This window comes from Pseudorasbora parva, chromosome 5 (assembly GCF_024679245.1).
Source record: "Pseudorasbora parva isolate DD20220531a chromosome 5, ASM2467924v1, whole genome shotgun sequence".
Classification (NCBI taxonomy): domain Eukaryota; kingdom Metazoa; phylum Chordata; class Actinopteri; order Cypriniformes; family Gobionidae; genus Pseudorasbora; species Pseudorasbora parva.
This window is the reverse complement of record NC_090176.1, coordinates 49496445-49520077: the sequence shown is the minus strand read 5'-3', so window position 1 is coordinate 49520077 and position 23633 is coordinate 49496445. Positions and strand designations below refer to the sequence as shown.

General features: G+C 42.8%; 1 protein-coding gene across 1 annotated transcript in view; it reads left to right on the top strand.

The window, feature by feature from the left end:
- The window catches only part of pfkla (phosphofructokinase, liver a), a 74621-nt gene that overhangs the window by 28771 nt on the left and 22217 nt on the right, over nucleotides 1-23633 (top strand). The window contains exons 11-15 of the mRNA XM_067444621.1: nucleotides 24-88; nucleotides 205-268; nucleotides 2852-2998; nucleotides 22676-22746; nucleotides 22984-23071. Coding sequence (XP_067300722.1) covers nucleotides 24-88; nucleotides 205-268; nucleotides 2852-2998; nucleotides 22676-22746; nucleotides 22984-23071 — 435 coding nt within the window. The remainder of the gene's footprint in view (nucleotides 1-23; nucleotides 89-204; nucleotides 269-2851; nucleotides 2999-22675; nucleotides 22747-22983; nucleotides 23072-23633) is intronic.

Genomic DNA, 23633 nt, shown 5'->3' with positions numbered 1-23633 from the left:
TAATTCTACTCTCTTTCTGAAAGACTAAAGAGGTTCAGAGGGCCATGAATGAGAAGCGGTATGAGGAAGCCATCCAGTTACGGGGCAGGTGAGAAGCGTCATATCAAAGTTCATTATCATCTGTGTTAATTAGCAGATAAACCTACAGAGGTCAAAGTGTGAGTGGATCGTGAGTAATAATCAATCACATGATACTGTTTACAGGAGTTTTGAGAACAACTGGAGCATTTATAAACTGCTGGCCTATCAGAAACCTGCTTTGGTCCAGGTAACACATCAACACAAAACCTGATTTTACAGCATTATACACAACCTTTACATTCAAGACATTATTGTAGCTATTTTATGGATCATCAAATCCTAATCTTAAAATCACATCACCTTGTAGGGAAATAATGGAATAAGTATTGCATTATTGTTATAATAAAATGTTAATACAGGGAGTGCAGAAGTATTAGGCAAATGAGTATTTTGACCACATCATCCTCGTTATGCATGTTGTCTTACTCCAAGCTGTATAGGCTGGAAAGCCTACTACCAATTAAGCATATTAGGTGATGTGCATCTCTGTAATGAGAAGGGGTGTGGTCTAATGACATCAACACCCTATATCAGGTGTGCATAATTATTAGGCAACTTCCTTTCCTTTGGCAAAATGGGTCAAAAAGAAGGACTTGACAGGCTCAGAAAAGTCAAAAATAGTGAGATATATTGCAGAGGGATGCAGCAGTCTTAAAATAGCCAAGCTTCTGAAGCGTGATCATCGAACAATCAAGCGTTTCATTCAAAATAGTCAACAGGGTCGCAAGAAGCGTGTGGAAAAACCAAGGCGCAAAATTACTGCCCGTGAACTGAGAAAAGTCAAGCGTGCAGCTGCCAAGATGCCACTTGCCACCAGTTTGGCCATATTTCAGAGCTGCAACATCACTGGAGTGCCCAAAAGCACAAGGTGTGCAATACTCAGAGACATGGCCAAGGTAAGAAAGGCAGAAAGTCGACCATCACTGAACAAGACACACAAGCTGAAACGTCAAGACTGGGCCAAGAAATATCTCAAGACTGATTTTTCTAAGGTTTTATGGACTGATGAAATGAGAGTGAGTCTTGATGGGCCAGACGGATGGGCCCGTGGCTGGATTGGTAAAGGGCAGAGAGCTCCAGTCCGACTCAGACGGCAGCAAGGTGGAGGTGGAGTACTGGTTTGGGCTGGTATCATCAAAGATGAGCTTGTGGGGCCTTTTCGGGTTGAGGATGGACTCAAGCTCAACTCCCAGTCCTACTGCCAGTTTCTGGAAGACACCTTCTTCAAGCAGTGGTACAGGAAGAAGTCTGCATCCTTCAAGAAAAACATGATTTTCATGCAGGACAATGCTCCACCACACGCGTCCAAGTACTCCACAGCGTGGCTGGCAAGAAAGGGTATAAAAGAAGAAAATCTAATGATATGGCCTCCTTGTTCACCTGATCTGAACCCCATTGAGAACCTGTGGTCCATCATCAAATGTGCGATTTACAAGGAGGGAAAACAGTCCACCTCTCTGAACAGTGTCTGGGAGGCTGTGGTTGCTGCGGCACGCAATGTTGATGGTGAACAGATCAAAACACTGACAGAATCCATGGATGGCAGGCTTTTGAGTGTCCTTGCAAAGAAAGGTGGCTATATTGGTCACTGATTTGCTTTTGTTTGGTTTTAGAATGTCAGAAATTTATATTTGTGAATGTTGAGATGTTATATTGGTTTCACTGGTAAAAATAAATAATTGAAATGGGTATAAATTAGTTTTTTGTTAAGTTGCCTAATAATTATGCACAGTAATAGTCACCTGCACACACAGATATCCCCCTAAAATAGCTAAAACTAAAAACTAAAAACTAAAACTTCCAAAAATATTCAGCTTTGATATTAATGAGTTTTTTGTGTTCATTGAGAACATGGTTGTTGTTCAATAATAATATTAATCCTACAAAATACAACCTAATAATTCTGCACTCCCTGTAATGTAATAATGTTCTCAAAATGTAATAAAATCTTGAGAAATTCATTACATTATAAACTCACCAAAAACATGTCATATTTTCATTATTGTAATAGTTTTTAATATTAGTATTTTTAGCATTTTTAACAATCAAAATTCAGTCTTAAACTACCTGCGAAATACAACAGATTTAAATATTCATGCTATTATTATTATTATTATATGATTATTAAACATAAAGAATTGGTATTCCTTTACAGTACATTTAAAAAGAAATACCAATGCTTTGTTTATTAATAATAATAATAATAATAATAGCATGAATATTTAAATATGTTGTATTTCGCAGGTAGTTTAAAACTACTAATGCATTTTTTTTTCTTTCTTTAAATGCTAAGAATACTAATATTAAAAACTATTACAATAATAAAACAAATATTTTTGGTGAGTTTATAATGCTTTTCTCATCATGTAAAAAAATATATGATAAGCTCAGGATTTTATTGCATTCTGAGAAAATTGTTAAATTATGAACATTTTATTACAATAATAATGTAATACTTATTGCATTATATGCAGTTATTACATTATGAGTTGCTACACAACTTTTTTTCTATAGCGCTTTATTCAATACAGAGCGTTTCAAAGCACCTTCACACAATAAACAGGCAAATATCAGAATGAATTATGCAAACTTTATCAAATATGAGACTAACATGACAAAAGTGTCTCTTATTTGTGAATAATTCCATTTAAAGCCATCCAAACGCACAGATCCTCCATAGACTTCCATTGGAAAAGAGCACATGTTTGGCTCTCAGGGAAGGGTTAATTAGATGTCGTTCCATATATTATTAATTTTGATCTCTCCTCAGAGTAACTACTCAATGGCCATCCTGAACGTGGGCGCTCCAGCCGCCGGCATGAACGCTGCGGTGAGGTCGGCGGTGAGGGTCGGTCTGGCCACAGGACATCGGGTCTACATGGTCAACGATGGATTTGAGGGTCTGGCCAATGGAGCGGTAAGGAACCATGCGTTCGGATGATTCCTCTAATGATGCATTTTAAAGGGTTAGTTCATCCAAAAATGAAATTGATGTCATTAACTCCTCCCCCTAATGTCGTTCCACAGCCGTAAGATATTTTATATTTAGTCCGAGAGCGTATGCAAGTGTATGCACACTATACTGTCCATGTCCAGAAAGGGAATAAAAACATCATAATTTTGATCGCGTGTCAAACTGCTGAAATCACGTGACATTGGCGATCCGAATCATGAATCAATACGCTGATTCATAACCGTTTGAATCTTGAGGTTTGAAAACAAACCCGGAAGAGAAGACAATGCTGAATAAAGTCGTAGTTTTGGTTATTTTTGGACCCAAATGTATTTTGGATGCTTCAAGAGACTCGAATTAACCCACTGATCTCTCATATGGACTACTTTGATGATGTTTTTATTCCCTTTCTGGACATGGACAGTATAGTGTGCATACACTTGCATACGCTCTCGGACTAAATATAAAATATCTTAAACTGTGTGTGAAGATGAACGGAGGTGTGCAGAAGAGGACTGGCTTCTTTGGTTTAGATAGTTTGAGGATCGTTAGGTAGAGCTCACAGCGGGTGATTGATCAGAATCACGCAAGATTTCTTCATTGGAAGTATTTATTGAATTGACAACTGCATATGTACAGTGAAGAGTGGTTCTGGACAAATAAAGAAATAAAAAAAACATAATTAGTTAAATGCAAATAAATGATTATCATGCAACAAACCTCTATTTGTATTAACTGTATTCTATTCTAATAATATAGCAGAAATAAAATACAATTATATTTTAACATAGCCAAAACTGACATTAAAGGAATGAAAAGGACTGTGCTGTGGGTCTAAGCAGCTACAAATATATCAATGAGAGAGGATGATCCAGTCGCAATACAATGTCTCCCTCTTCTGGTCGCGCAAAGAACTACACCAGGCCGCTCCGTGAGATGTCACGTGACGACCCGTGTACATGCGGGGGGTGCGTGCCCTATAACTAATTAACTGTATCGCAGGCAAATATCACCGCGATAGCTTACGCAATACACACAGATGTTGCTTAACTGGTATTCTACAATGTTTAAACAAAGAATAATGCTCGAGTGGCAATCTATACATTGTTAGAAAGAAGCATCACAACATCACGAGTCCTAGCCAGGCAGGAAAATCTGAGCTTACATTTAGCAACACTAAACGGACAAAAAGCTACCAATCTAACCTTACCAATGGCAGTAAAATAACAACAAAATAGATAGATTCTTACTTGTAAAGACGCACACAGCATAACGCAGTTGTATCAAGGTGGGTTGTAACTCAAAACCCGGACAGAACGCTACCAACGTGCAGCGCTCCTAAGACAACTTGTGATTGGCTAACAGTCCAGGTGAAGCGAGGCATCTTCCAGTAGGAGAGAGAGAGAGTCACAGTAAAGTGTCTGATGCTTAGCGGCCACAAGGGGGCCTTTTTTACAGCCGCCCCCAGATTACTGAAGGGAATCTGCAGAAGAAGAAAAGGCGCCCACTCGTCCGGTAGTGGTTAGTCTGATAATTCTGGAAGCTGGATGAGTCGAGCCACCGGGCGGGTGTAAGCCCGGTCTCCTACATTCACTTCAGCAGACCGTACTTTACTGTCGAGGCCGTGGGAGACCCTGGTCACTTTACCCACTGGCCACAGTGAGCGGGGGAGCTGCGGATCAATGATGAGGACCATCTTGCCGATGTGCAGGTCTGGGTTTTCAGCATTCCACTTCTGTCGGGCTTGGAGGCTGGGCAGATAGAAGCGGATAAAATGTTTCCAGAAGTGGTCAGCCAACAGCTGGCTATGACGCCAACGCCTACTGCTCAGGAGCTCGGATTCAGGATACACCACCTGCGGGAGAGAGGCATCTGGCCGCCCAATGAGCAATGAGTTGGGAGTTATTGGATCAGGGTCGGCGATGTCTGCAGATGTGTAGCCTAATGGCTTGGAGTTGAGAATCCCTTCAATCTCAACTAGTAGGGTTCTCAGCACATCATCTGTCACAAGCTGGGCTCCAAGGGTTACTTGCAGGGCTTGTTTTACTGAACGTATCTCGCGTTCCCAGCATCCGCCAGAGTGGGGGGCGTTGGGTGGATTAAACTTCCAGTCGATTTGCTGAGATGCAAGTTGAGCTTGGATTTCTGGAGCAAGGTCGGCGAATGCTTCCTGGAGCTCTCGATCACCACCTCTGAAGTTAGTCCCCTGGTCTGAAATCAGCTCAAATGGCTTTCCTCTGCGGGCGATAAACCGTCTTAGGGCCATGAGGAATGAGTCTTTAGCTCCAGGAAGCATTCGCCGACCTTGCTCCAGAAATCCAAGCTCAACTTGCATCATTTTTTTTTGCTTCCTGCTTCGCTACTGTTCGGACGCTCTTGCTTACTGCTCCGCGCTTTGCTCTATCGCTTCTATATTTGATCTCATAACTTCAACTTCAGCAAATCAACACAGCGCTCAAACAACAAAGCTTAACTTTTATGATAAAACTTGAAACTCTGGAGACTGGATTACTACAAAAAAGCGAACACTTCATTCGACCAGCCTCTCCCTTTCATCAGCTTACATTCCGGAAGGGAAAACACAGCTGCCTACTATCGAAAGGATAAGAAAATGCCTCTTTTAGTTCAAGAATCTACTTGCTGCACAAACTGCCACAGACTTTCACAACGGATCGCAGTTCTTGAAACAAAGTTATTTGCGCAACTACCAAACCGGACGAATCACACAGCAGAGCTTCATCACCAACGTCCTCTGCACACAGCTGGTGAGTCCCGTAAATTTAGTGCTACTCAACAGATAGAGAAACAAGTAACTGATCAACACATTAATCAATGGCACAAACAGGGGGCAAGACCCAAACGCACTCGAGACGTCAGATTGTCCCGAGCTTCATATATTGCTGCAGTAGCATGCTCTACCCCAGACACAAGGATTGCAAACAGTAGTTTCCGACCACCATCGATACATCTCGAAAACAGATTTGAAGTATTAATGAATGAGGGTGATGAATCCCAAAACGTAATGAATGTGATCGAACACAGATTGCATCAGCCCACAGCTAACACTAATGCTAACAGGCGCTCAAGGTCAAGCAGACAGCGGCCCTCAGCTCAGAGCGCAGCCGAGCCAAGGATGCTTTTTCTGGAAAATGGACAGGGAAGCCAGGACAACATATTTCAGCTTCCGATAACACCAGAGAAACAGCCCCTCTCACCGGACATGTCATTCCTCTCTCCAGCATCCCCGCATCTGAGCTTCTCAGAGAAAATGGAGGACTTGGTTCATGCTGGAATCAGACTATTACACTCGATCGCTATGAGCCCCCAAATATCGACCAAAAATCGTCGAGCCCCACAAACACCAAAGCCTGTGGGCCCAGCTCGTCCTCGCCCTCCTCCTGTGAGATTTCTTCGGTCACAACGCCAGGGCCCACACCCTCCTCCATCTGTTGTAGGTAAACCAAAAACAACTGATTCCAGCTCTCAGTGATGTGTTTTGGGTCCCCGCTATGATAACAGTACCTTTATCAAATGTTTACAAAACAAGTGGGAACCCAGTGTGCCTGCCTCTTTCTCTATCTCTGTTCTGTTACGTGAAAGAAAGTCTAAGGCCTTGTCAGGCCGTTTAATAAACCAATATAATCTGCTGCCTGTTACCTGCCAAAATAGGATTAATGTGGAGAAAAAAATTATTACTGTTAAGTTAGCGCTTTTAAACATCCGTTCACTTAAGAACAAATCATTTATAGTCAATGACCTAATAACCACTAACAACCTAGATTTTCTGCTTCTAAATGAAACGTGGCTAGAAGAAAACTGTAGTGCAACAGTCCTCAATGAAGCAGCCCCTCCTAACTTTACTTTTATGAGTGTTTGCAGATCTGTTAGGAGAGGTGGGGGTGTTGCTGCTCTTTTTAAAGATTTCTATCAATGTAAGCAAGTATCATTTTGTGACTATTTGTCTCTAGAATATCTGGGTATTGTGTTAAAAGGTTCTCCACGCATCCTGCTTATCATTATTTATAGGCCTCCGAAATACTCTGCAGGCTTCACTGAGGACTTTACAGAACTGTTATCAATAATTTCCTCAGAGTTTGACTGTTTTGCTATTGCTGGGGATTTTAACATTCACATAGACAATATTGAATCCAGTACAACAAAAGAGCTCATGACTGTTCTTAACACTTTTGATTTGACACAGCATGGAAATGGACCCACACACAATCGTGGACACACTCTAGATTTACTTATCAGTAAGGGTCTAAACATTTCATCAATTGTTATTAAGGATGTGGCACTGTCTGATCATTTCTGTATTTTCTTTGATATATCAATCTCTCCTGCCATTGAAGCTAGATCTGTCTCTGTCAGAAAGAGATGCTTAAATGAGAACACTAATGTGCTGTTTATGAAGGCTTTATCTCTAACACCAAGCATATCTGCAGACTCTGTTGATTTTCTCCTTGACTCCTTTAACTCAAAAGTTAAGAGTGTAATTGATGATATTGCTCCTCTAAAAGTCAGGAAAAAGAGTACCAAACAAAAAGCATCTTGGAGAAATTTAACAGCAATACAAATAATGAAAAGACAATGCAGAAAATCTGAACGCATGTGGCGGAAGACAAAACTTGTAGTCCATTATAACATCTATAAAGACACCCTTCATGCTTTCAATGTTGAACTAGGCAAAGCTAGACAGACCTTCTTCTCAAATATTATAAACAGAAACATAAACAACACGCTCACTCTTTTTGCTACTGTCGAGAGACTAACAAACCCCCCGAGTCAGACTCCTAGTGAAATGCTCTCAGACAGTAAGTGCACTGAGTTTGCTTCCTACTTCTCAGAGAAAATCAATAATATCAGAAAGGCGATCAGCACATCCTCTAGTTGCTTTGGGGTCAGTCAGATCATACCAAACCCTCTGAAAATTACCATGTCAGATTTCGACGCTATTGACTGCAAAATTTTAGAAGACACAGTACAGCATCTTAAAACATCAAACTGTGCCCTAGACACACTCCCCACTTCTTTCTTCAAAAGTGTGTTTAACTGTTTAGAAGCAGATCTCCTAGAAGTGGTAAACTCCTCACTTCTCTATGGGACTTTTCCAACCGCCCTTAAAACTGCAATAGTTAAGCCTCTTCTGAAAAAGAGAAATCTGGATAACTCCATACTGAGCAACTACAGACCAATCTCAAATCTCCCCTTCATAGGCAAAATCATTGAAAAAGTTCTTTTCAATCAGTTGAACAAATTCTTATGCTCAAATGGATACTTTGACAATTTTCAATCTGGTTTCCGTCCACATCACAGTACAGAGACAGCGCTCATAAAGATTATAAATGATATTCGCTTAAACACTGATACAGGCAAAACATCAATTCTGGTACAACTGGATCTCAGTCCCGCATTCGACACTGTTGACCACAACATACTTCTAGACAGGCTGGAAAACTGGGTTGGGCTTTCTGGAATGGTCCTCAAATGGTTCAGGTCATACTTAGAAGGGAGAGGTTATTATGTGAGTAGGGATGTGCATTTCAAGCAAAAATAATATTCGATGATCGCTGGGAATTATTCGAATATTATTCGAAAATCGCACCCCTCCCCCGCATGCACGCAAACTGGCATAGGTATATCCTTAAATAAAAGCCTTTGGTCAATTAAAGGCCGGGTCTCTGATAGTGGCGTGGTCAGCACAAACAAATAAAGGCCAGGGGAAAATGTGTGGATAATCTCCTAAATGCCTTTCATTTAATGTGCACTCAAGTTCATCGTGTAGGCTACAGTATGGTTGTGCCGTGAAGGCTGACCAACATCACGCAATCATCCTGATGCCACGCCCGTTCTTGCGAGTGCGACACACACTAAGTCTCTTCTATAGTTAACCTAAAAACTTTGTAGGGATGGCTCTGTAAATTAAATTGAGAATATAACTGATGCATTTATGCCATTTTAAATAGGCTAAATGATGAGAGATGAGATCTGTGAAAATACCGTGTCAGGCAGGCTACACAAATATTGATCTTCTCGTCTTTTTTATACGTCTTAAACACTATTCGCACGGTATTGGTATTATCTAGGGACCTCTGTGATTTAGAAATTACTCCCCCACATCTGAGTTTTGCGTGGCGCGCATTTGCGCGGGATAAGCCTGTGATTTTACTCGAATTTACTGACTTATTACCCGGATATGATGTCAAGACTTCGTTATAGATATAGCTGTATGAAATCATTAAACAGGCATCGATTTCGTTTTGATTATTTTATAGAAATAAATAAACATCATTTCGTTTTTTATTTATTACGCAAAACTCAGATGTGGGGGATTAGCCTAATTTGAGAGGTCCCTAGATAATACTTTATCCCGTGCGAATAGTGCTATAGCCTACTCTGCATTTAACTTAAAAAATATTTTATTTTGTACAAGAAAACAGAATAGGCTTCAAAATAAACTATGTTGATGAAATATTGTAAAGTGGTCATGAACTATAGGCTACACGAACGACCGTTAATAAAAATAGGCAAAATCAAAAATGAATAGGCCCTATCTCCGAGAAAAGTGCGTGCAACCTATTGGAAGCACGGGTGAGTAATTAGTTTGGTCAGAAAAATAACTAAATTATAGTTAAAAAAAACTTAGTTAAAAAAATTATGTAAAGCGACATAAAGTGCATAAACTCTTCTTAAGTGGAAGGAAGCTTATTTCCCTCACGTGCAACGATAGCCTATAGAAAGCGCGGAGTAATTAATTGGGTTAGAAAAATAACGAAATTATATATATTTTTTAATAGAAAATAATATTTATGTAAAGAAATATATTAAATTAAAAAGTGCCTGAAAGTACACTACTCTTAATGGAAGGAAGCTTTTTCTCTCACGTGCAACATAGAAAGCACTGAGTAGGCTAATTAGTTGGGTTAGTAAAATAACGAAATTACAGTTTAAGGATAAAAAATATTTATGTAAAGAGATATAGTAAAATAAAAAGTGTTTAAAAGTGCACAACTATTCTCAAGTGGAAGGAACCTTTTTCCCTCATGCGCAATATAGAAAGCGCAGATGCATCATTAGTTGGATTGGAAAAATAACGAGATCAGTTTTTTAAAGTAGACAATAATATTTATGTAAAGAGATAGCCTATATTAAAATAAAAAGTGCTTAAAAGTAGGCTATACAACTCTTAAGTGGAAGAAGGCTTTTTTCCCCTCACGTGCAACCAGGCTCTAGAAAGCTGAGTCTGGTTCGGCTAAAATAACCTCACGTGCAACCTATATAAAAAATTAAGCGAGGAATAAGCATTTTACATTTTTCTCAATGCTGATTACCGATTAGGCTACAGTAATTCTGACCGAAATTACTTTGTCGACTTTCTAGCTTGTTGTTGTATAAATGGTGATATGTTTGCATGTTTCATAAAAATAAAAAAATAAAAAATCAATGATAGATATCTGTCCACTGGAACGTTATCGCTTTTATTCGCTATTAATTTAAAACGGTTTAAAGGCTACATATATGAAGAAAGAGAGGGAGAGAGACCAATGGTCTAGACGGGACAGTAAACTCGGGTTCTGCAAACTCCACCAGACTTCTAAAACCCTCTGCTTCTACAAAGCTGATCGGAAGCATATCTTTAGCGATCATCTTCGTGATGAGGGCCGTTGTTTGCTCTGCCCGTCTAGCATCCGACTTGGTTGATCGGATCATAAAACTAGCCACTGATTGCTGCTGACCTGTGGATGGACCTGCTGGGTTTTTTGCTCTCAGATGACTGTGCCTTGTCGTGGTTGACCTATGATAAGCAAGCATCGCATGGCAGAGTTTGCACTGCACTTCTTTTTCATTAATTTTATTATAAGAACTCCACACAGAACTCTTATTCGACATCGTGACTCTACGTAGTGTGCATGATGATGTGTTATTTTTTTGTTGTGTGAGAATTGATTGACAGCCTTTACGTGCGGTTTTGACAGCGCGCGCCACCCGCTGGTTACATTAACACGTCACCACCGCATCAGCGCAGCAAACCTGGATTTTTTTTTAGATGACAATCGCACAGCCTATTCGATATTCTATAGTTAAATCAACTAATCGAATATTCGAAAATCGTGACTCATCCCTATATGTGAGTATAGGAGACCATAAGTCTGAGTGGACATCCATGACATGCGGAGTCCCACAAGGGTCAATTCTAGCACCACTCCTGTTTAACCTGTATATGCTGCCACTGAGCCAAATAATGAAAAAGAACAATATTGCTTACCACAGCTATGCTGACGACACCCAGCTCTACTTAGCACTGTCACCTAATGACTACAGCCCCATTGACTCCCTGTGCAAATGCATTGATGAAGTTAACAACTGGATGTGCCAAAACTATCTTCAGTTAAACAAAGACAAAACCGAAATCACTACATTTGGAAACAAAGATGAAATTCTCAAGTTGAACGCATATCTTGAGGCTAAAGGCCTGACAACAAAAAATCAAGTCAGGAATCTTGGTGTAATTTTGGAGTCAGACCTGAGTTTCAGTAGTCATGTCAAAGCAATAACTAAATCAGCATACTATCATCTGAAAAATATTGCAAGGATTAGATGTTTTGTCTCCAGGCAAGACTTAGAGAAACTGGTTCACGCTTTCATCACCAGTAGGGTGGACTATTGTAATGGCCTTCTCACTGGCCTTCCCAAAAAGACCATTAGACAGCTGCAGCTCATACAGAACGCTGCTGCCAGGATTGTGAGCAGAACCAGAAAATATGACCATATCACACCAGTCCTCAGGTCTTTACACTGGCTTCCAGTTACATTTAGGATCGACTTTAAAGTACTATTACTTGTTTATAAATCACTCAATGAGCTAGGACCTCAATACATCGCAGATATGCTGATTAAATACAAACCCAACAGATCACTCAGATCAGCAGGATCAAGTCAGTTAGAAATACCAAGAGTTAACTCAAAGCAAGGAGAGTCTGCTTTTAGCTATTATGCCAGCCGCAGTTGGAACCAGCTTCCTGAACAGATCAGATTTGCTCCAACAGTAGCCACATTCAAATCCAGACTCAAAACACATCTGTTTAGCTGTGCATTTACTGAATGAGCTCTGAGCACTGTATGTCCGACGGATTGCACCCTATCTTATCTCTTTATTCAGGGTATATGCAGGAATCCTGAAGTTAATTTCAATACCTTTTTAAGACTTTTTAAAGACCGTCTCAAAATATTTTAAGACCTCATCGCACTTCAAGTTCTAATCGGCAACAAACCTTTAATAAACAGTTGTAGTCGAATGTAGACTTAAAATCTCTATCATAGGCCAATTTTGTATCGTTTATATTGCATATCTGTTTTGCAACGTATGGAGGGCGACACATTACCTAACTGCGCATTTCGCAAAATACATGACGTCACCCATGGACAGCGCTCGCCAGGGATGAAAATGAACTTTTTTCTACCACTCAATGTTTTTACCAGCCACTGTTTTGTTTTTAACCGACAATGTGTAACTGCATGTGAAAATTAATACTACAAGCTCTACAATACTTAAGCAGTTTATTTAATCTCAAGTCTCAATGAAATACTGACATTTTCACAATGATTTGTGGTCTTTTATGGCTTACAGTTTTATGGTTTTTAGTCCCAAGAATGAAACAATTCGTTTTGGCATTTTTGAAGCGTGTTGACAACATACCGAGCAGAACATTGTCAGAATGGGATGCACCGAAATCACAATTCTTGGCCGAAACCAAAAAAGAAGAAACCAAAGCCGAAAACAGAAAAATAAAATTCAAACTAAAATGTTTAACTCGACCTCACTCATGTGTACATTAAATAATAATGTACAGGCCTACTGGCCTGCAGAAAGGTAAAGAAATTGAATAAAGTAGCCTAATCAAATGTAAAATAACTGCGTATTTAACTGTTTAAATGAAAGATTAATCCATATTAAACTTACAAAAGCTATTCAATCAAGAGCATTGTTTAATGTCAAACTAAATATAAGGACATCACTCAGACAACAGTAAAGGCTACTGCGCCTTTAAGACCTGATGCAGGGATATGCTCGTCTTTCTCGACTGTGCATTCAGTTCACTTAAGCCATATTCAGACTATGTCTGCTAGGATACTCATCAAGATGGACATGTTGACATACTTCTTGTGTGAGTTTGTCCGTATAAGCGCAAGACTTGAAAGAGAACTTAATATTTGCGTCTTCACGCGAGTGATGACGGAGAAAACGACTGGTTATATGTGCACATACGGCAGCACTCGCATGCATTGAACAAAGTTTACAAAGAGGTGAAACAGCTCGGTAGGTGAAGTGAGTTTACCCGCCACAACTCAAAATCAGCCGCGTCTGGCTGGTGGCGGTGCTAATATCCACCCCTGGCGCGCGCGCTCCGAGCCGATCTCAGACTGAGCACCCCGTTGTTTTTTAACACTAACGGGGATGAAAATAAATATATTCATAAATACTTTTTGGAGTCAAACTCTTTTGACAAAGCTTGAACAAAATACTTTCAAAATGTAAGACTTTACAAAGCCGTGATAAGACTTTTTAATACTTTATAAGGGTCTTAATTTTCCCAAAATTGATTTATCACCTTTTAAGACTTTTCAAGACCCCGCGGATACCCTGTTATTCTTTTTATAATTGTTTTAGTTTACCTTTGTTCTTATCTCTGGTTATTGTTTATTTTATATGTTCTTTTGAGTTAAATATGACGAGTGAAAACTGGGTTTGATGGAAATAGTAAGTTTGACAATAAGGTTTGAGTATGTGTAAATCTGTGGAGGATATGATGAGTGAGTAAGGGTTTTAACAAGAAGGTTTCTGAGTAAAAATCAGGGAATAGTGATTAAAATGGATGTTATGAACGTGTTTGAGAAAGAAATGAATGAGAGGTGTTCTAATTAAGATGGTACATGTATGTAGGCTGTAAACTGAAGAATGTTTGTTTTTATATCAGACCATTATTGTGGATCTGACCATTTTATTTTATTTTATCTTATTTTTTAAATTATTATTATTTTTTTTAATTACTATTATTATCTTTACGACTCTTTTAACTATGCTTGTTTTTAATTTTTTATTCGTCCATATGGTATTCTTTTTTTCTCATGCATTTGTTACCACTGTTTTTAATTAATTTCTATGTAAAGCACTTTGAATTGCCATTGGGTATGAAATGTGCTATACAAATAAACTTGCCTTGCCTTGCCTTGCCTTGCCTTGCCTTTATTCAAACTGGAGAGCATGTCGATATGCAAGGCTCGGGTGGTCATGCATTTAAAGATTATTCCCCAGCGCTTTTCCCTCCTCCTTCCAATAGCCACTGAGTATGGCCCGAAGCAGTCTACTCCTGTTGAGTAAAATGCTGGCTTGAAAAGTCGGACTCTAGATGGAGACAGGTCTGCCATCTTAGGGATTTGTGGCTTTCCACGCCATTTCTGACACTCTTGGCACTTGCGCTGAAAGCGGCGGATAGCCTCTCGCCCTCCTGGTAACCAGTATTTGCGGCGCATCTCTGAGAAGACCCTCTCTGGGCCTGGATGGTGCAGCTGGGAATCATACTCTTGGATGAGCAGCTGTGTGACTGGGTGTTTGGCATCCAGGACCACCGGGTGAACCATATCCGTTTCCAGATGGTTACTGTGACGCAGACGTCCGCCGACCCGGATGAGCTTGTCACTGTGGTCGAACTCTGGTGCAAGCTTGAGCAATCTGCTGCTCTTAGCGACTGGTTTCCCTGACTGCAGCTGGGCATAGTCAATAGGAAAACTGTCTTGTTGGACCTGTTGTAGCAGAGCCAGCTGGGCTTCCCTGTAGGCTGTGACGTTGCCTGAGGCCGCCCCATGTAGAGTCTTTGTCGTGGCAGTCAAGAGGTCTCTGAAGGAAGAAAACAGCTTAGCATCCGGGAGGTGACTTGACTCTGTAGTATTGAGGTAGCAGAACTGAGGTTTCTTGAGCTCTTCACCCTGACCTGCCTCAGTTTGGATCTGAGGACTTTGTGGCCATTTGTCTGGGGAGCACCACAAGAAGGTTGGGCCTTGACCCCAGCGGCTGTCTGGAGTCAATGTGGCAAGAGGTTTGCCACGCGTTATGTCGTCGGCCGGGTTCTGTGCAGAGTCCACATACCGCCATGTGTCACCCTTGGTGAGATCTTGAATTTCTGCCACGCGTGTACCAACAAACACTTTGAAACGGCATGACTCCGACTGCAACCACTGGAGCACAGTGGTAGAGTCCGACCAGAGCACCACCCGCTGGATGGGCAGTGTAAGCTCAGATTTGAGGATCTGGGCCATTTGTGCTCCGGTAAGAGCAGCGCATAACTCCAGGCGTGGGATTGACTGCTGCTTTTTTGGAGCAACTCTGGATCTTGCGGTGACAAAAGCTACTTGGACGACTCCATGAGGGTTCCTGGTTCGGAGGTATGCCACAGAGCCATAGGCTCGCTCTGAGGCATCACAAAACACATGGATCTCACGCTCACAGGTGGGAGAATCTAACTCACAGCTAGTGTAACATCTCGGAAGTGTTATGTTCTGTAGGTGAGGTAACTCGTCTTCCCACTCTCTCCATGCGGCTAGCAGGTGATCTGGCAGAGCAGGGTCGTCCCAGTCACGCTTTTTGTCCCACAGGTGTTGGATGACAACTTTGGCCCTGGTTATGTAAGGTACTAGAAAACCAAGGGGGTCGTATTGGCTTGCCACCACTTTATAGATTGAGCGCATAGTGACGACTTCTTCATTGGCTACAGCCTCTCGACATTTGAAGGACAGAGTGTCCTCTCGGCAGTCCCACTGTAGGCCCAGGGCTGATTCTTCTTGGCTTGGGTGACCTTGGGCGATCCACTTTTCGGCACTAGCCGATCTTGCCTCAACAGGGAGGTGACGGATGGTGTCTGGATGTGTACTGGCCCACTGGCAAAGCTCAAAGCCTCCCTCGGCAAAAAGAGTCTGCAGCTTGTCAATGATGGGCTTGGCATCTTCAACTGTAGGCATGCTTTGTAGACAGTTATCCACATAGAAATGCCTTAACACAGAGTCTCTCACTGCATCCGCTGACTGAGTATGGTCCATAATGTGCTTCTGCAGGGCATATGTAGCACAGCAGGGGCTACAGGTAGTGCCAAAGGGCAGCACCTTCCACTGGTAGACTGTGGGTTGTTCATCACGCTTGAGCTCCCTCCAGAGGAAGCGGAGGAGAGGCTCATCCTCAGGAAGGAGCCTGACCTGGTGAAACATACCCCGTATGTCACTACTAAAGGCCACACAATGCTCTCTGAATCGCAGGAGAACTGAAAGGAGTGGTGGACCAAGAGTTGGACCAGGAAGCAGGAGTTTGTTCAAGTTAGCAGCACTGTACTGGAAGGAGCAATTAAAAACCACTCTGTGCTTGCCATTGTGCTCCACAAGGTGGTGAGGGATGTACCAGCTGCTTGAGGTGTTCTCTGTGCCAGGGGGTAGTTTCTCCACATAACCAGCCTTTTCAAGTCTCTGGATCTCTGCATTGTAGACTTGGGCTGTCTCTGGTTTCTTCGCCAGCCGCCTTTCCGTGTTCCGAAGTTGAGGCAGTACTGCCTCCTTTGGTGCGCAGAGGTGGGGAAAGTTCTTCACGCGTAGGAGAGGAGTAGCATAGCGGTGTACACCATTAACATGTACTCGCACAGTCTGTTTATCCAAGCATTCAAGGGCCTCCTTGTCCTGCTGTGACCTCATACTGGCCTTTTCGCTGCGCCATGGGAGGACGTCCAGCTGCCACAGCCTCTCCACATGCTGGTAGATGTCAGCCGGAGGTGCCCCGAAGATGGTGAAAAGGCAATGTTGTTCGATAAGGTGCTGCTTTAGATTGTTGGTAGGACCTTGCAGTGTCCATCCGAGACGGGTGCGGACAGCAACCGGCGCACCAGGGGGACCAAAGATGACTGGCTCAACTGGAGTCACCAAGTGAGGGTGGTCTGAGCCAATAAGCAGTAGCGGGACAATGTCCTTAAATGAAGGGATAGAAAGCTTCTTCAAATGTCTGTATTTGCTCTGCAGTGCTTTGAAGGGATATGTGTGCTGGCCCAGCCCGAGCTTGGGTGTGGTAAAGGCTCCTTTGATGTTGTATACCATGGCTGGAGAACAGGCTGGAGAGATGCTAAATGAGACAGCCGCCCCGTGAAGCGTCTGCAGCTCCTGTCTAACGGTACGTAGGGGCAAATCCTCAGGCTGGCCTTCAATTCCCAGTTGTTGGACAGCCGTTGGAGGAGAAGGGTACGTTCGGACCCATCGTCTAGCACAGCGTATGTCTCCAGAGTTTGGTCACCGTGGCGAAGGATAACTTTACTGACCGTGAGAAGCACACGATGGCCCTGCGGTGGCTTGCCAATGGGAACGGACAAAGGTTTGCTCTCACTGGACTTCACCTGGTCAGGTCTTCTCTCAACTTTGTCAGTCTTGGCTAAACTTCTTTCGCTGACATCATGTAGAGCAAGCAGGTGTCTGCTGTTGCATGTTCTACAGCACATCTTCAGATCACATCCAGCAGATCTGTGTTCTCTGCCGCATCGCCAACATCGGTTGTTGTCCTGAATCCAGGTACGTTTCTGGGTGGCGCTGAGCAGTTTGAAATTTGCGCAATTATTCAGAGTGTGCTTGTAGTTCTCACAGAATGGGCAGAACTTCTTTGCATCTAGACTGGTTGGAGGAGTGAATTTGGTCGGCTCCCTAATCGATTTGGGTTCAGCCCCCAGCATGAGGACTGAGGCCTTAGGTGACGACTTCACATTACTCTTGAGGTCTCTGGGCTTAATTCCAGTGTCCTTCCTCAAGCAATATTGTGCTATATCCTCCTGGATCTGGAGCTCGTATTCCAACCAATCTGCTAGGTCCAGAAGAGTGGGGATAGGAGTACGGAACGGGTGGATGTAGCGCCTGAAACTGGACCTCAAGTCGTGTGGTAGCTTGCCCAGTAGACGGGTGACATGAGAACCACAGTCCAGCTCTACTTGCCCCTTTAAACCGAGCTGCTCCAACATGCTCACAAGTGATCTGACGTTCAGTGTGAACAACCTGAATGACTTGATGTCTCCACTCTGAATGTTGGGGCCGTCCATCAGTTCGCAATACGAGTTGGTGTGGCTGCCCGTACTGCTGGTTTAAAGCTGCCATAGTGTCAGTGAATGGGTAGTCAGAATTGCTGTAAGAATCTGCCACCAGCAATGCTTCCTCCAGCTTCAGATGATCCACTAATATCTGGAACTTGAAACGTTCAGTGGCATCTCTAGGAAGGAGATTGTCTAGGGCAATACGGAGTCTCGCAAAGTCTCTTGGGTTAGGACTGTTGAAGTTCGGGATTGTAGGAATGGGCCCTCTGTATGTTCTTTCCTGTCCACCAGGGGGAGTCAATGAACGTCGGGGCTCATGCCAAGGTGAAAGGGGTCTATGTCTCTCGCGCTGGTCTGGAGAGTAGCTGCAGCGGCGTGCAGGAGAGTAGTCACCTCGGCTTGATGGTTCTTTGTATTCTCTGGAGGAATAACAAGGGTCTCTGTATCTGGAGTAGTGCTCAGGTGAGCGGTGGTGGCTGCACTGTTCATAATTTGAATGAGAACTGTAGCAACCTTCTGTGGATTCATAGCGTCGTCGCAAGGCCTGGTGCTTGGTGCGTACAGGCTCGGGAGAGCGCCTAGGTGAAGGAAAGTCATATCTGGTTGATTCCCTGTAGTCCTTTGTCTCTCTACTGTAGTCATGATGCCTATCTGAGGGCCGTTGTGTTGGTGTCTCCCTGTCCCGGAAGTAGACTGATTTATACTGGGTTGAAGCACCTCCATAATCCAGCCCTTCTCTGTAAAGTCTATCTCTAGCAGGTACAATACGTGGCTCTGAACGGGAATTGATGGGCTCTGCTCTGGCTCTGAGCTGTTCGTTCTGTATTTTTAATTCCTCCATTGATGCCAAGAGATCTTCCCTTTCACGCTCTAGTATGCAGCACTCCCTTCTCCACTCAGCTGCTGAAGATTCCCATTTATCAGTGACTGGCAATCGCGCTGGGCTGTGGTGCAGCTGACTTTCTGGGGATGTAGAACGTGAATCAGGTCTATGGTGATCCTCTTCGTCTAGAGGCTCTCTAGACTGTGATTCAGAAGGCTTCTTGTTTTGAGAGGTGGTTGGGAGATCAGATAAGTCATAATCTTGCAAGTAATTAGGGAGGGACCGCTGCCTCCTGGATCGAACACTAGACTCTGTATCCGAAGTGGTAAACATCTTGCTCCGCTGCAGGCTCTGGATCCGGCTTGAAGGACCACTATGTGCAGAAGAGGACTGGCTTCTTTGGTTTAGATAGTTTGAGGATCGTTAGGTAGAGCACACAGCGGGTGATTGATCAGAATCACGCAAGATTTCTTCATTGGAAGTATTTATTGAATTGACAACTGCATATGTACAGTGAAGAGTGGTTCTGGACAAATAAAGAAATAAAACAAGCATAATTAGTTAAATGCAAATAAATGATTATCATGCAACAAACCTCTATTTGTATTAACTGTATTCTATTCTAATAATATAGCAGAAATAAAATACAATTATATTTTAACATAGCCAAAACTGACATTAAAGGAATGAAAAGGACTGTGCTGTGGGTCTAAGCAGCTACAAATATATCAATGAGAGAGGATGATCCAGTCGCAATACAATGTCTCCCTCTTCTGGTCGCGCAAAGAACTACACCAGGCCGCTCCGTGAGATGTCACGTGACGACCCGTGTACATGCGGGGGGTGCGTGCCCTATAACTAATTAACTGTATCGCAGGCAAATATCACCGCGATAGCTTACGCAATACACACAGATGTTGCTTAACTGGTATTCTACAATGTTTAAACAAAGAATAATGCTCGAGTGGCAATCTATACATTGTTAGAAAGAAGCATCACGACATCACGAGTCCTAGCCAGGCAGGAAAATCTGAGCTTACATTTAGCAACACTAAACGGACAAAAAGCTACCAATCTAACCTTACCAATGGCAGTAAAATAACAACAAAATAGATAGATTCTTACTTGTAAAGACGCACACAGCATAACGCAGTTGTATCAAGGTGGGTTGTAACTCAAAACCCGGAAAGAACGCTACCAACGTGCAGCGCTCCTAAGACAACTTGTGATTGGCTAACAGTCCAGGTGAAGCGAGGCATCTTCCAGTAGGAGAGAGAGAGAGTCCCAGTAAAGTGTCTGATGCTTAGCGGCCTCAAGGGGGCCTTTTTTACAAGAGGTCTTATGGGTGTGGAACGACATTAGGGGGAGGAGTTAATGATATAAATTTCATTTTTGGGTGAACTAACCCTTTAATGCAGTGACTCTTAGATCAGCTCTAGAGATGAAGTTCGGGGGCCCTCAGCAATCTGAGCTCATGGTCTGAAGCGCACAGCGCAGGTGCACTTTGGTATTATTGAAATGTTAATCATAATATAGCAATAGCACCCAGAATCTGCCCTACCTAAATTACGACCAGGAGCCGCTACTGCATTTGATCAGTTTCACACACCGCCTGCGGTTTCCACTCATGATCGAAACAAACACACACTCTTGCAGAACTCCAGAAGCACAAACTGCATCCACTGTTCCCTTAACGCTGGTTATATGGGAAGCTGAACAAGGTGACCTTTCCCACACACACACACACACACACACACACACACACACACACACACACACACACACATACATGTCTGGTGCTCTATCTTTCTGGGGACTCACCATAGACGTAATGGTTTTTATGCTGTACAAACCATATATTCTATCCCCCTACACTGCCCCTCCCCCTAAACCTACCCATCACACACACATACACACTGCCCCTCCCCCTAAACCTACCCATCACACACACATACACACTGCCCCTCCCCCTTAACCTACCCATCACACACACATACACACTGCCCCTCCCCCTAAACCTACCCATCACACACACATACACACTGCCCCTCCCCCTAAACCTACCCATCACACACACATACACACTTCCCCTACCCCTAAACCTACCCATCACACACACATACACACTTCCCCTCCCCCTAAACCTACCCATCACACACACATACACACTGCCCCTCCCCCTAAACCTACCCATCACACACACATACACACTGCCCCTACCCCTAAACCTACCCATCACACACACATACACACTGCCCCTGCCCCTAAACCTATCCATCACACACACATACACACTGCCCCTGCCCCTAAACCTACCCATCACACACACATACACACTGCCCCTCCCCCTAAACCTACCCATCACACACACATACACACTGCCCCTGCCCCTAAACCTACCCATAACACACACACACACTGCCCCTAAACCTACCCATCACACACACACACTGCCCCTAAACCTACCCATCACACACACACACTGCCCATAAACCTACCCATCACACACACATACACACTTCCCCTACCCCTAAACCTACCCATCACACACACATACACACTGCCCCTACCCCTAAACCTACCCATCACACACACATACACACTGCCCCTACCCCTAAACCTACCCATCACACACACATACACACTGCCCCTGCCCCTAAACCTACCCATCACACACACATACACACTGCCCCTACCCCTAAACCTACCCATCACACACACATACACACTGCCCCTGCCCCTAAACCTACCCATCACACACACACACACTGCCCCTAAACCTACCCATCACACACACACACTGCCCCTAAACCTACCCATCACACACACACACTGCCCATAAACCTACCCATCACACACACATACACACTGCCCCTGCCCCTAAACCTACCCATCACACACACACACTGCCCCTAAACCTACCCATCACACACACACACTGCCCATAAACCTACCCATCACACACACACACTGCCCATAAACCTACCCATCACACACACACACTGCCCATAAACCTACCCATCACACACACACACTGCCCATAAACCTACCCATCACAGGAAGCTTTAAGCATTTTTACATTTTCAAAATAACTCATTATGTATGATTTATAAGCTTTTGTACCCATGGGGACCTCAATTTAGGATCCCATATATCCTCAATAAGTCCCCACCAGGCTAGAAAAACATGTACACACATACACACACGCACACACACACTTCTTTACTGACATTGTTGATCTTGTGTCTAAAAACACAACGGCAGCGCCGCCGACAGCTCCTGTAACCCGAACCAAGCTTTTTGATCGGCGTGCTCTCTGATGTCTGTATGTGTGTGTGTGTGTGTGTGTGTGTGTGTGTGTGTGTGTGTGTGTGTGTGTGTGTGTGTGTGTGTGTGTGTGTGTGTGTGTGTGTGTGTGTGTGTGTGTGTGTGTGTGTGTGTGTGTGAACTGCTTATCCGGAAGGAGTCTCCATAGAAGCAATTCCGCCCCTCTATAACATCAAACAGGGCCATATGCAAAAAAAACTTTCCAAAATTTGTTTTTATCCTGAAGTGTGTATTAGGGCACAGAAATACTCCGTCATACATCCAACTCATTTTTTTGAAACTTTGTCCATGAGAATCAACTCTTTAACAGTGTGAATAAGTCAGAAATAGCATTAGAAAACCCCCACTTAATATTAATGAAATTCTAAGATGTAATCCCGCTGTTTTTAGATAAATGAAGCGTTGTGGAGTCAGGTGGCCGGTTGGACGGGTCAGGGCGGCTCTCTGCTGGGAACTAAACGGTTTGTCTCATTTAAAAATCTGTTACACATTATTTTAAGTTTAATACATATATGCATTGAGTAATAATGATCAAGTACATGTACTTACTATAGGGTTGTGTTAGGGTTAGTCGCTTGTAATTATGCATGATTTATAGTTATTAAAACAGGAACAAGGACAGTGTAAAATAAAGTGTTACCGCATTTTTCACTGCTCTTTAATTTAATCCCAGTTTTGTGATCCTCGATGTTTCCCAGAACCCTCCCGAGCACCTGCATGGAGAAACTAGTGGAAAATCTCAGCAAGTTCAACATCCAGTCCCTGTTTGTCGTCGGTGGGTTTGAGGTACAGAAGCCTGACACGCATTCTGTGTTATGTGATTGTTCTTTAAAAAGCTTACTTTGTTGTTACAACAACCATAACTTTTTATAGTAAGATTGCTCTTTTTGTATATTTTTATTTTATTCTTATTTTTATGTATATACATGTATGATTTTTAAATGTTCCTTTTGTGATTAGTAACTGTTTCTCATGGGGACGTAACATATATTTTCAACATTTACAGGGGTTTTTATCATTTACTAGTCTGTGATTTTATAGCTGTTCGAATCCAGAATGTTTTCTCCAACCTTCCGCTTAAAAATCCCCGGCTGAATTACCTTCTGTTTTTGTTTTGTTTTTGTCAAACACCAATGTCGTGTGGTCATTTAACTGCTGTCCGAATCCACACCACAGAGTTTACAATATATCACTTCAAAATTCACTGTTTATGTCCTTTTTGACCACTGCCGAGCACCGTACACTAACTGTTGCACTTCACTATAACAGGGTATATACAGCAATCGTTAAGTTAAATTTACTACTTTTTAATACCTTTTTACTACCTTCAGAATCTTTTTTAAAACCA